At 46.5% G+C, this 12,472-nt stretch overlaps 1 protein-coding gene across 3 annotated transcripts in view; it reads right to left on the bottom strand.

The window, feature by feature from the left end:
• Nucleotides 1-12,472, bottom strand: part of spict (magnesium transporter spict) — a 222,489-nt gene that overhangs the window by 146,460 nt on the left and 63,557 nt on the right. For all 3 annotated transcript variants that reach the window (XM_076203689.1, XM_076203688.1, XM_076203687.1), the window contains exon 9: nucleotides 11,448-11,549. In XM_076203689.1, the coding sequence (XP_076059804.1) occupies nucleotides 11,448-11,549 (102 nt within the window). The remainder of the gene's footprint in view (nucleotides 1-11,447; nucleotides 11,550-12,472) is intronic.

Here is a 12,472-nt window from a genome sequence, read left to right as displayed (position 1 = left end):
GGAACACTAAAGGACCAGAATCTAGGGTAGGATTTGGCAGGATCTTGGTTTTTGGCAATGAATTGAGGCATGAAAGTGAAGGAGACCTCTTTCCATCCTTTGGAATGGGCGACTCTATAAGAGATGGCATGTAACTCCCCTACTCTCTTGGAAGATGCCAGGGCTAGCAGAAAAAACTGTCCTCTAGGAGAGGTCCTTCAGATGTGCCTCTCGGAGAGGTTCGTAAGGGGGACCCCTCAGAGAGTTCAGGACTAATGCCACATCCCGCGGAGGAGAACTGATTTCCCTGGGGGGGGCATGATCTTTGAAGTGCCTGAAGAGCATGGAAATTTCCTGTGAAAGGGCTAGGACCATGCCCTTCAGAGAAAACACCTGATTTAGAGCTGCCCTATAGCTTTGTACTGCCGAGAGGGAGATCTTCTTGGACTTCCTGAGGAAGTGGAAGGAGGCAATCTTAGGAATGGTGGCTCGAACTGGGACTAACTTCCTGGAGTGGCACCATTTTGCAAAGGCGCATTTCCCTTGATAAAGGTTAGCTGAGGAAGAGCGAATAGGAGCGGACATGTCCTCAACCACTTCTCTGGGAAAACCCTTCTTTAGGAGGATCTGGACCATAGTCTGAACGCGTGAAGATTGAGTGCTGAAGGGTTCTTGTGCCAAGGCCCGTTGATGGGTGGATACAGAAGATCTGGTCTTCCCTGAAGGGCCAGAGGCTCTTCTACTGCTAGCTCGAGGGCGTCCGGAAACCATGGGGCTTCGGGCCACCAAGGAGCGATCAAAGTCATCCGAAGGTAGGATGCGTGTCTTGCTCTGAGTAGTACCTTCTGGAGCAAGGGAAATGGTGGGAAAGCGTAGGAGTCCAGGTTGTCCCAACTTTGCAGAAGAGCGTCTTCTCCTGCTGTCAGAGGATCCAGGAAAGGGCTGAAATATATTGGGAGTTGGTGATTCCATCTCATTGCAAAAAGGTCCACTAGAGGGGAGCCCCATTTGCTGAGGATGAAGTTCGCTACCTCTCGATAGAGGGACCATTCTGTGTTGATTATCCGATTCTTCCTGCCGAGGTGGTCCGCCCAGACATTCCTCTTCCCCGGGATGTAGCGGGCTTTGAGTGACACCTGGAGATTCTTGGCTAGGTTGAGGATGTCCATCATCAGAAGGCATATTCCTGGGAGACTGTGCCCCCCTTGCTCATTCAGGTAGGCTACTACCGAGGAATTGTCCGACATTATGCCCACTACTTTTCCTGAGACTTGATCCTTGAAGTGACAGAGAGCCAGGAGTACTGCTTTCAACTCAAGCCAATTGATATGGGCTGTCCGCTCGAGTGTGGACCAGGAACCGCTGATGTGATCGTCGTTGAGGTAGGCTCCCCAGCCCTCCTTGGAGGCATCGGAGAACAGGAGGACTTCGGGGGGAGATGGGCCGAGGGGCATCCCCATGAGAAGGTTACATGGGCCTTCCACCAGAGAAGAGAATCCTTGACTTCTTCGGTGAGGGAGATGTGTTGTAGGGGTTCTCCCTCTTGCGGGGCCCACTGAGACTTGAGGAGCCACTGTAGCGGTCACATTCTTTGTCTACTCCTGGGGATTAATTTCTCTATGGAGGCCATATGGCACAGGAGGATTTGGCATTGTGTAGCCGTCAGGAACCTGGTCGATAGTGCCTGTGCAACTAGAGAAGCGAGATTCGGGATCCCCTTTCCTACTGGGAAGGATTCCATTAGGGAGGAGTCCAGGAGCATACCCAGGTACGTGACTCTCTGTTCTGGTAAGAAATCTGACTTTTCCGGGTTGACTACTGTGCCCAATTTCAGGACAAAGGTTAGGACCATTCTCAGGTGTTCTTGGCATAGCTGGGCGGAATGCATCTTGGAGGTCCAGCGACACCATGAAGTTCCCTTCCCTGATAGACGCCCTTACGGACTCTGGGGTGGCCATTCGGAACTTCGTCAGGGAAAGGAACTTGTTGAGTGGAGACAAATAGATGAGTGGTCTCCACACCCCTATTGTCTTTTCTACTAGGAATAGCCTTGAGAAGAACCCTGGGTCCGGAGTCGAGACTTCCTCTAAAGTTCCTGTCTGGAGCAGAACGGAGGATTCCTCCGCTAGGGCCCGCCCGCGAGCCGAGTCCGGGTGGAAGCTGCTGACTTGGATGGGATAGAGGGAGAGGTTTGGGACAGTGGAAAAGGGAGACAATAGCCCGTCTTAATGACTTAGTAGGTCCAGTCTTCTGCCCCGGCCTCTTCCCATGCTCTCCAGTAGAGGGAGAGGCAACCCCCTATCTTGTGCGGAGGGGCTGGCGAATTCCTAGGAGTCCTGTGGGGGAGTCCGGAGCCTCTATAATGTTTGCGTCTAGGATCTCGGAGTCCACCATATCCGGGGGAATCAGCGTGTGGGTGAACATAAATCTCCCTGAGGAGGGGGTCACTGGGGTCCCCGAGGATGGTGTCTCTCCTGCGGGACTCGAAGTTGGCCCAGGACGTTGAGAGACAGGAAACCTGATGCTTCAGGGCTCTGCTCGCGCTTGCCAAAAAGCCTGGAGGTCGCATTCTTCCTGGGGTTGTAGTGCGGGTAAGAACTCCCACGCCGAGGCAAGGAGGCATTCTAGCCAGGAGTTCACCGCCAGGGACAGAGCCAGTGATTGAAGGTGGTCGCTGACTTCCCTGCCAGAGAGGAGGACGTTTCGTCTGCGCAGCGACTCGGCGTCCGCCTAACCAGCTCTGGTAACCTCGCCGGGATCGAGGCTGCTCCGAGGGTTGACCCCGATGGGGTGTAGAAGCGCTTCTGGTGTTCCAATGGGACCGGAAGCCAACGCGTCTTCTCGGTCGTCCTTGTTGCGAGAGCGTCGGAGGCCTGGGCCATGGCTCTCGCCGTCTGCGTACTCCATGGAAGGTGGAGAGAGTTGGCCGTCATGAAGATGTCAGACTTGAATGTGGCTTCCTCTTCTTTCGGGTGGCCCAGTCGATTCGCCCTTCGAACCCTCGCGAGGACGTCCGAGAAGGAAGGTGGGACCACCATCGAGGATTCCGACTGGGAAACGGGAGGGGAAAGGGAGCGTGCCCCCCCCCCCCCTACGGAGCTGTGGACATCGTCGTCGGCGTAGGAGGGGTCGGCACGGGCAGAGAGGAACCTCACGCTACCATCCCTGTCACTGATGGGTACAGAGGGGGGCCGAGCAAGTGGAAGATGGTCGAGGGGGGCCCTTGGGGGCGGTGACTCCTCACGAGCTTCCGTGCGGTGCACAAACCGCGCTTGAGAAGCGCGGAAAAACTCCCGTTGGGCCTCCATCTGTTCCTTCAACGTAGTGACGAGTGAACAGAGAGTGGGGAGGAGGTCCGGGGAATGTCCGCTTGATGAGTCCCGCCTGGGTGCGGATGGTCCGGGAGACGCCAAGGGGAGACTGCCTCCTCTGGACGAAGCTGAGTCACCCACGACGAACGCGCGCGTGGGCACATCTCGGGCTTCCTGCCCACCGGGCATAGAAAGGGTTCCGGCGATGACCCGGCTCGTCTGACGACGGGTGGAAGGTGGATGTGGGGGCCACCCGAGGAGGAGAAGAGGCCGACGCGCTCCGAATCTCCGAACTCGGCTCCTTTGTCCGTGGGGGGGCGGAGCCGCCGGCAGCGTCGCGGGGCCGGCGGACGCATCCGGGAAAAATCTCGTACCCGGGGGGGTTCGCGGGGGCCAGAGGCGCGTGCCCGTCGAAGCTAACCACCCTGTGGGCAGGAACAGGAGACAAGTGGCCTGAGACTGACTCGGGGCGGCTATTGTACAACCTTTCCGTTTACTACGCTTAGGAGGGGGGAGACAACTGCCCGCGTCCTCCGCCGACGTAGCATGCCTTCTCTTTGTGTCGGGTGAGGGGGGAAGCCATCTAGAAACACCGCGTCTGCAACCTCGTCCCTGATCTCTGTCCCTGTGAGCAAAGGGCATGGAAAGGTCACCGTTGATCACCCGGCTCTTCCTACGGTGGGTGTTGTGCGTACTGCGGGATTCCTGAGTAGAAGAGACTAAGGGGCTCTTTGCCCCCCCCCCTTTGTCCGTGCCGGCGTCGAGTTTCGGGGGCAGCCGCAAGCGACCACATCCGGGAAAAATGTCATACAGGAACGGTAGCTAGCGGTGGCCTGAGGCGCATGTCCGTCTACGCTAACCGTCCTGGTTGAAGGAAGAGGACAACTTGGCCTGAGAATGACTCGAAGTGGACGTTGTACCACCTTCCTGGCGACTGTCGAGTTTCTGGGATGGGTCGAGGGCAAGCCGTATGCGACCTCATCCGGGAAAAATCTCGTACAGGAACAGTAGCTAGAGGTGGCCTGAGGCCCATGTCCGTCTACGCTAACCGTCCTGGTAAGGAATAAAGGACAACTTGGCTTCCTGTCTACTACGCCATGGAGGAGAGAGAGAATTGCTCGTCTCCTCTGAAGCCGTAGGCCGCCTTCTCTTGTTTTTGGGGGGTGAAGAGGGAAGCCATTTTCTATGCTTGCGCACCTTTCCCCTTATCTCCCTTCGGCGAAACCACAACAATACTGGAACCAGATTCCATACTTACAGTGAAGGGTAGGATACCCGGTGGCGGTTAAGGGAATAATACAGGAAATGGAGAAGCACTTAATAATTCCAGGACACAGGATGGCGTAGGGAAAACCCCGATGAAATTGAAGGACGACGAACTCCTTGGCGTCCTTAGAGTGAGCTGGCGACAATCGAAGCGGATTGCTTGATTTTCGGCACCGACGTAAACATAGAACCGCTGAGTAATTAACGGTTCGCTGCCGCGCTAATAATGGAGTTTGACTGAGAATCGGCCCATTAAGGGGGAAACCGATAAAAACTAAACATGTATAGTAGAGAGATGTTAACGCGGTCACTACTGCGAAGAGAATAGTTATAGTGTGCGAGACTTGTGGTGGAGGGCAAGGGGCCCCCCCTTGCCCCAATGGGGCCCCTTACTGAGGATAAGCGTTGCCCAGACCCACAGAGTGAGGATTTTAATTTCGCAGTAGAAATATTCGCGCTACGCGAGAGTATCCTAGTGTAAGGAGTACCGAAGAGTTTGTATTCTTCGGAACAAATATGCAAAAAGTTTATCAGGAACAAATGGATCAAACACTTGGAAGATAATGAAATACTAAACCCTAAACAATTTGCCTTTAGAAATGGAAGATCGTGTACCACAATCTTAATATGTTTTTACTCAAGATTAATAAGAGATAATACAAGAAAGAGATGGCTAGGCAGATTGTGCCTTCTTGGACTTGCAGGATAGAGTGGAGCTGGGTGTGGAGAAGGAATGGGGATGGTTCAAGGAGGGAGTCATAAAATGTGCAAGGATGGTGTGTGGAACAAGAAGGACAGGGGGAAATAGAAGAAAGGGTAGTGAATGGTGGGATGAGGAAATGAAGAAGGTTGTAGTAGAGAAGAAGAGAGCTTTCACAGATTGGTTACAAAATAGGACGAGGGATTCATATGAGAGGTATAAAGAAAAGAAAAGAGAATGAAAGCAAAAAGTAAAGGAGGCAAAGAGGAGAGCAGATGTGAAATGGGGTAAGACTATGACAGAAAATTTTGAAAGTAATAAAAAGATGTTTGGAAAGAAATTAAGAGAGGAAGAGGAGGCGAATCAAGTAGAGAAGAAAAGGTAAAAGGTGCAAATGGAGAGATGATAATGGAAGAGAAGGCAGTAAGGGGAAATAGGCAGAATATTTTAGGGAGTTGCTAAATGTGAAGGAGGATAGGGAGGGAAAGATAGCTGCAGTGGGAAATGCTAAGAAACTGACTGTGATGAGTGAGGAGAATGGAGGAGAAATAAGGAAGGATGAGGTGAAGGCAGTTGTTAAGATGATGAAAGCAGGAAAGGCACCTGGTCTGGATGGATGCCATGCAGAATGTCTGAAAAAGGGAGGTACAGTGATGGTGGACTGGCTGGTGAGGTTATTTAATGTTTGTTGGAGAGAGGGTAGAGTGCCGGAGGACTGGAGGAGTGCCTGTATAGTTCCTCTTTACAAGGGAAAAGGGGACAAGTGTGAATGTAGTAGTTTCAAAGGGATTAGCTTGTTAAGTGTAGTTGGGAAGGCTTATGGGAGGATCTTGATTGAGAGGATTAGGAGAGGAACAGAAGGAGTAATTGGTGAGGAACAGTGTGGATTTAGGACAGGTAGAGGTTGTGTAGATCATATCTTTGTGGTAAGACAGATATGTGAGAAAGCTATAGGAATGGGGAAGGATGTTTTTTGGGCTTTTATGGATCTGGAAAAGGCTTAGGATAGGGTAGACAGAAAGGCACTGTGGGAGGTTTTGAGGATATTCGGGATAGGAGGAAAGCTTTTAGGAGCTGTCAAGAGTTTTTATGAGAGTAGAGCTTGTGTCAGGATTGGAAATGGACAGAGTGAGTGGTTCTAGGTAAAGGTGGGACTTCATCAAGGATGCGTTATGTCGCCCTGGCTGTTCAATTTATACACGGATGGGGTGGTGCGAGAGGTAAATGCAAGGGTAGTTTGTCAGGGATTGGAGATGGTTAAGGAAAATGGAGAAAAGTGGGAGGTGAGCCAGCTGTTGTTTGCAGATGACACTGCGCTTGTGGCAGGATCGGAGGAGGGATTGAGGAAGTTGGTGGCAGAGTTTGGGAGAGTATGTGATAGAAGAAAGCTAAAGATAAATGTGGGTAAAAGTAAGGTGATGAGATGTACAAGGGGTGAAAGTGGCAGTAGACTGGAAGTGAGCATTAAGGGAGAGCAACTGGAGGAAGTGGATAGTTTTAGATACTTGGGTGCAAATGTGACAGGAAAAGGTGGAGTGAAGGTGGAGGTAGAATGTAGATTGAGAGAAGCGAGTAAATGCCTTGGTGGATTAAAAAGTGTAATGAGGAATAGACATTTGGGAATGGATGCTAAGAGGAGACTGTATGAAGGAGTGATTGTGCCAACAGCACTGTATGGGGCAGAAACATGGAACATAAGAGAAGAAGAGAGAAGGAGTTTGAATGTGTTTGAGATGAGGTGTCTGAGAAGTATGATGGGGGTTACTAGGCTGGATAGCGTGAGAAATGAGGAGGTGAGGAGGAGAACAGGGGTGGAAAAGGAGCTGGGAGATAGGGTTGATGAAAGAGTATTAGGATAGTTTGGACACATGGAAAGAATGAGTGAAGAAAGACTAGTAAAAGAGGTATGGAAGGCAGATGTGGAGGGGGTGAACATGAGGGGACATCCTAGGATGAGGCGGATGGATGGGGTGAAGGGGGCTTTGGGGAAGAGGGGAATGTCTGTTGAGGAAGGATGGGAGAGGACAGAAGACAGGGGTGAATGGAGAATGGTTGTATATGGATGATGTTGTGATTGCATGAGGTGTCATGGGGGGGTGATGTAGTATGTGTGAGCAAAATTTGACACAGCCCTATGGGATTTCTCCCCGTCCTCTCCTTTTATGCAATGGGGGGACAGAGAGGGGGGGTCGCCGATTTGATGAAGCGGCCTTGCTGTAGATGTGGTGTGTCTTGCGACACTGCTTCTGACCCAGGGCAGTGGACAAGGTGCAGGGATGACCCGTCATCCAGGAGGTGTTCAGATAAGAGGGAGGGTGGAGGGGTGTGGAGTGTGTTCAGGGATGGAGTGGGTGGAAATGATTTTATGCCTTTCCCTTTTTGGCTACCTCCCTTGTAAGGGGGAAAAAGCCTTGGTATATGTATGCATGTATGTAAGAAAAATAGAAATTATAGAAGGAATACGAGGTAAGCTACTGGAATGGATGAAAGATTTAAGTGGGAGAAAAATGAGTGGTACTTAGAGGCAAAAACTCAAACTGGGAAGATGTGATAAGTGGCATCCCACAGGGCTCAGTATTAGCTCCTTAAAGTTTGCCATATATATAAATGATATGGATGAGGAAGTGAAGTGTTATATGAACTTCTTTGCTGATGATGCCAAATTACTCGAGAGTAAGTACAGAAGACTGCAGATCACTACAAGAAGACTTAGACAAACTATGAGAATAGAGTCAGAAGTGTGAAGTGAACTTTAACATTAAGAAATGCAGTATAATGGAATTTGGAAAAAAGCAAAAATAGAATATCATGTCATTATAAAATTGGTACCAAGGAAGTCAAAAAAGTTGACTCAGAAAGGGACCTGGGAGTGATTATCTCAAGTGACTTACACCTGATAAACATGTCAATAAACTTATTAAGATCAATGAAAGTGGCCTTTGACTACATGGATGAAGAAATGGTAAAGAAATTAGTGGTTGCACTGATAAGACCTAAATTGGAGTATGCTGCGACACTATGGGCACCTAGTATTAAAAAAAATCAAAGAGCAGCAACAAAAATGGCACCTACACTCTAAAATTTGACACACGAACAAAGATTGGATAAATTATATCTATCAACACTGGAACAGAGAAGAGAAAGAGGTGATTTGCTGACTATTTACAGAATTATGAAAGGGATGGAAGTTCTTGATAGAGACGACTTGTTCAAATGGGACAAGAGAAACAAGAGGACACGAGAAGCTAAAGAAGGACAGTTACAGAAGAGATTTGAAAAAGAATAGCTTTCCACACAGAGTGATTGATGTCTGGAACAAACTATATGGGGAAACAGTGAGTACCAAAACTATACAAAACTTTAAGAACAAACTGGATGCAGAGAGATACAAAAGCGGGTCACTACGAGCATAGCTCTCGTCCTGTAAAATACAACTAGGTAAATACAACTACCGTATATACTTGTGTATAGGTCGCACTTTTTTTAACTAAATATTTCAACATTAATGAGGGACAACACTACTCTGTCACCGAAGTAGCAACAACTGGCGATTTCAATGTGACAATGACACGGAATTAAATCTACCTTTTGACAGTTGGATACCATTATTTCTAGTCTGATATGCATTCAGTGTGAAAATTTCATGACTTTTGTACTGTCTCTGCAGGAAGTTTATTCCATTCATTTACCACATGGTTGGCAAAGTTGTTTCTACCCACTTCCAAATTAAATCTACTTTTTGACAGTTACATACATATACCAAAGGCTTTTTCCCCCTACACGGGGGGTAGCCAAAAAGAAAAAGGCATAGAAACCACTCCCACCCATACCATTTCCTATATATTCCACTCCCCTCCACCCTCCTCCCTCTCTCTTATCTTTTGACAATTGGATACAATTATTTCAAAGGATTACAAAGGATTACAAAGGCGGAGCATGCCGACAGGAGACCTTTTGATCCATATCTAGGTCGGATGCAAAAAAAAAAAAAATCATATTAATAATAAATAAAAACTATAATAATGTAAATAACAAATAAAATACATAAATAAATGCATAGGTATAGTTAAAATAATAAACAAACAGGTAAATAGTAAATGATAATAAATTGACATATAACTAATAATAAATGAAAATCAGACAGACAAATTATAACAAAACAAAAACAAAAAATATAACATAAATCATAATCATTACAGCATCTTACTTAGGTATTTATCTAAATGATTCTTAAAGCTTCTAGTCTGATATGCATTCATTGTGAAAATTTCATGACTTTTGATGCCAATTTCCTTTAGAATCTTAAAGACCTTTATCAAATCACCCAAGTCTATGCTTTTTTAGGGCAAATAGATTTATATGTTTTATTTGATTTTCATGTTATTTCTGATATTTGGAGAAAAAAATTTGTGGCTTGTCATTGTACTTTTTCCAATTTGTCAATGTCTTAAACAAGATTCAGTGACCATATGGATACATCATATTCCAAATGTGGACGAACTAATGATTTATATAGTTTGTTAATGACATACATACATACATATACCAAGGCTTTTCCTCCCTTACAAGGGAGGTAGCCAAAAAGGAAAAGGCATAAAATCATTTCCACACATTCCATCCCTGAATACACTCCACACCCCTCCACCCTCCCTCTCATCTTAGCACCTCCTGGATGACGGGTCATCCCTGCACCTTGTCCACTGCCCTGGGTCAGAAGCAGTGTCGCAAGACACACCACATCCACAGCAAGGCCGCTTCATTAAATCGGCGACCCCCCCTCTCCGTCCCCCCATGCATAAAGGAGAAGACGGGGAGAAATCCCTTCGGGCAGCGTCAAAATTTGCTCACACATACTACCTCACCCCCCATCCCCTCGCCCATTCCACCTCATGCATCACATCATCCATATACAACCATTCTCCATTCACCCCTGTCTTCTGTCCTCTCCCGTCCTTCCTCAACAGACATTCCCCTCTTCCCCAAAGCCCCCTTCACCCCATCCATCCGCCTCATCCTAGGACGTCCCTTTATGTTCACTCCCTCCACATCTGCCTCCCATACCTCTTTTATTAGTCTTTCTTCACTTATTCTTTCCATGTGTCCAAACCATCCTAATACTCTTTCATCAACCCTATCTCCCAACCCCCTTTTCACCCCTGTTCTCCTCCTCACCTCCTTATTTCTCACTCTATCCAACCTAGTAACCCCCATCATACTTCTCAGACACCTCATCTCAAACACATTCAAACTCCTTCTCTCTTCCTCTCTATGTTCCATGTTTCTGCCCCATACAGTGCTGTTGGCACAATCACTCCTTCATACAGTCTCCTCTTAGCATCCATTCCCAAATGTCTATTCCTCATTACACTTTTTAATCCACCAAGGCATTTACTCGCTTCTCTCAATCTACATTCTACCTCCACCTTCACTCCGCCTTTTCCTGCCACATTCGCACCCAAGCAATCCTAGGATCTTATTTGCTTTCTCTGAGGTGGAAATACAGTGCTCAGATAATTTGAAATCATAACTGATAATTACACCAAGATCCTTTTCACTATCCACTTTTGTTAATGAATTTCCAAATAACTTGTAATTGTACTTTTTGTTATTTTTACATATGTGCATAACCTCACATTTACTTTTGTTAAATTTCATTAGCCACTTTTCAGATCATTGCTGTTGTTTATCTAAATCTTCTTGAATATCTAACTGGTTTAAATGATCACTTGCCATTCTGCAGTTTTGTATAATCAGCAAATTTGGAGACAATAGGTTTTAGTCTGTGGTCTATATCATTTATAAATACTATGAATAGAAATGGACCAAGAATGAAACCCTGATGAACTCCAATTGTAACATTTTTCCATCTAGGAATTGGTGTATTATAATTACCAGCCATCTGAGAAAATTATATGTATGAGGTAAATATCTAACTAAACAAGAATGAATAAAATTAAGAATCTATCAATACACTTTTAGAAAAGTGTGTGATATTCACAACAGGTGTATGGAGATGTTCTGGTCACAATAAACAAAAGGCAGAAGTATACAAGTATAAGCCAATGTGATGGGAGTCATGGGGGTTACATCTGTGTAGTTCAGAAAGATAAGCCCTTGTTTGTCTGGACAACTTATTTGAATTATGATATACACAGTTATAATACACATATATACAAACACATATACAATACCTTATTTAGGTAGCTCATCTGAATTGTGACACACACTATGAGACTCAGAAGTGCAAACCAGGTCAACCAATTAGTGAATTCATTTGTTCCAAGAATTGTTTCCTGAAAAGACAGGGATTTTATATCATGATATTCAAAATACTTTAGTAGATCAGTAGATTGGTCAATAAGTTGCTCAAGGAAGAAATATGATACTGTGTTGTTGTCTAGGTATAGCTAGGGTGTGGCCATGCAGGATAAGGTGTTTAGTGTCTTCTGCATGATGATTTCATCTGGAGCAGTTTGTTTCTGTGGCTGGAGCTGGATGCAGTTGTGCTAGTGTGGTTCTTGCTTCTCTTGGGAGGGACTTTTCTGTGAGGCTAATGTCTGATGGAGCAAAAGATCCATCTTGGAGTTCTTATTTTGTGATCTATATGAATATGTTGTGTATGGATGGGTCATGTGGTACAGGTGGTAGGTTATGTATGTATGAGAAGTGTGCTGCAAGTGTATTTTTTTTATTGCATTAAGTTGGTTTTGTTTGTATTTACCCCACTTGGACCGTAAGAGGCGAGAAAAATGGGACAGTGATTGGGACTAGGCATCCTTCTCCCTGTAGCCCCACAGGGGCCATTCCTAAAAAAAGTAAAGCCATAAGAGGGTCTATGAGTTTTCCAACCAGTACCCTAAGGTTTGGGTCTTTTAATGTGTGTGGATGTGGTACAGATGAGAGTAAAAGGGAAGAGATAGGTAGTATGTTTGTGAGAAGAAAGATGGATATGTTGACTTTGAGTGAAACTAAGTTGAGAGGGAGGGGCAAGTGTGAGTTTGGGAGTGTAGTTGGGAGATTCTCAGGAGTGAAGAGAGGGCAAGGGAGAGAAGGGGTGGCTATACTAGTAAGTGAAGAAATAGGTAAATGAAGGTTAATGTGGATGAAGGTGAAATTGGGAAAGGAGATGTGGGTTTTTGTAAGTGCAAATGGGCCTGGTAGTGAGAAGAAGGGTGTAGAAGAAAGGGAGGCTTTTTGGATAGATTTAAATGAGTGC

Source organism: Oratosquilla oratoria, chromosome 20 (genome assembly GCF_046742065.1).
Source record: "Oratosquilla oratoria isolate Oo_2021 chromosome 20, ASM4674206v1, whole genome shotgun sequence".
Lineage (NCBI taxonomy): Eukaryota > Metazoa > Arthropoda > Malacostraca > Stomatopoda > Squillidae > Oratosquilla > Oratosquilla oratoria.
The sequence above is the reverse complement of the archived record's forward strand: the minus strand, read 5'-3'. Positions and strand labels throughout refer to the sequence as shown.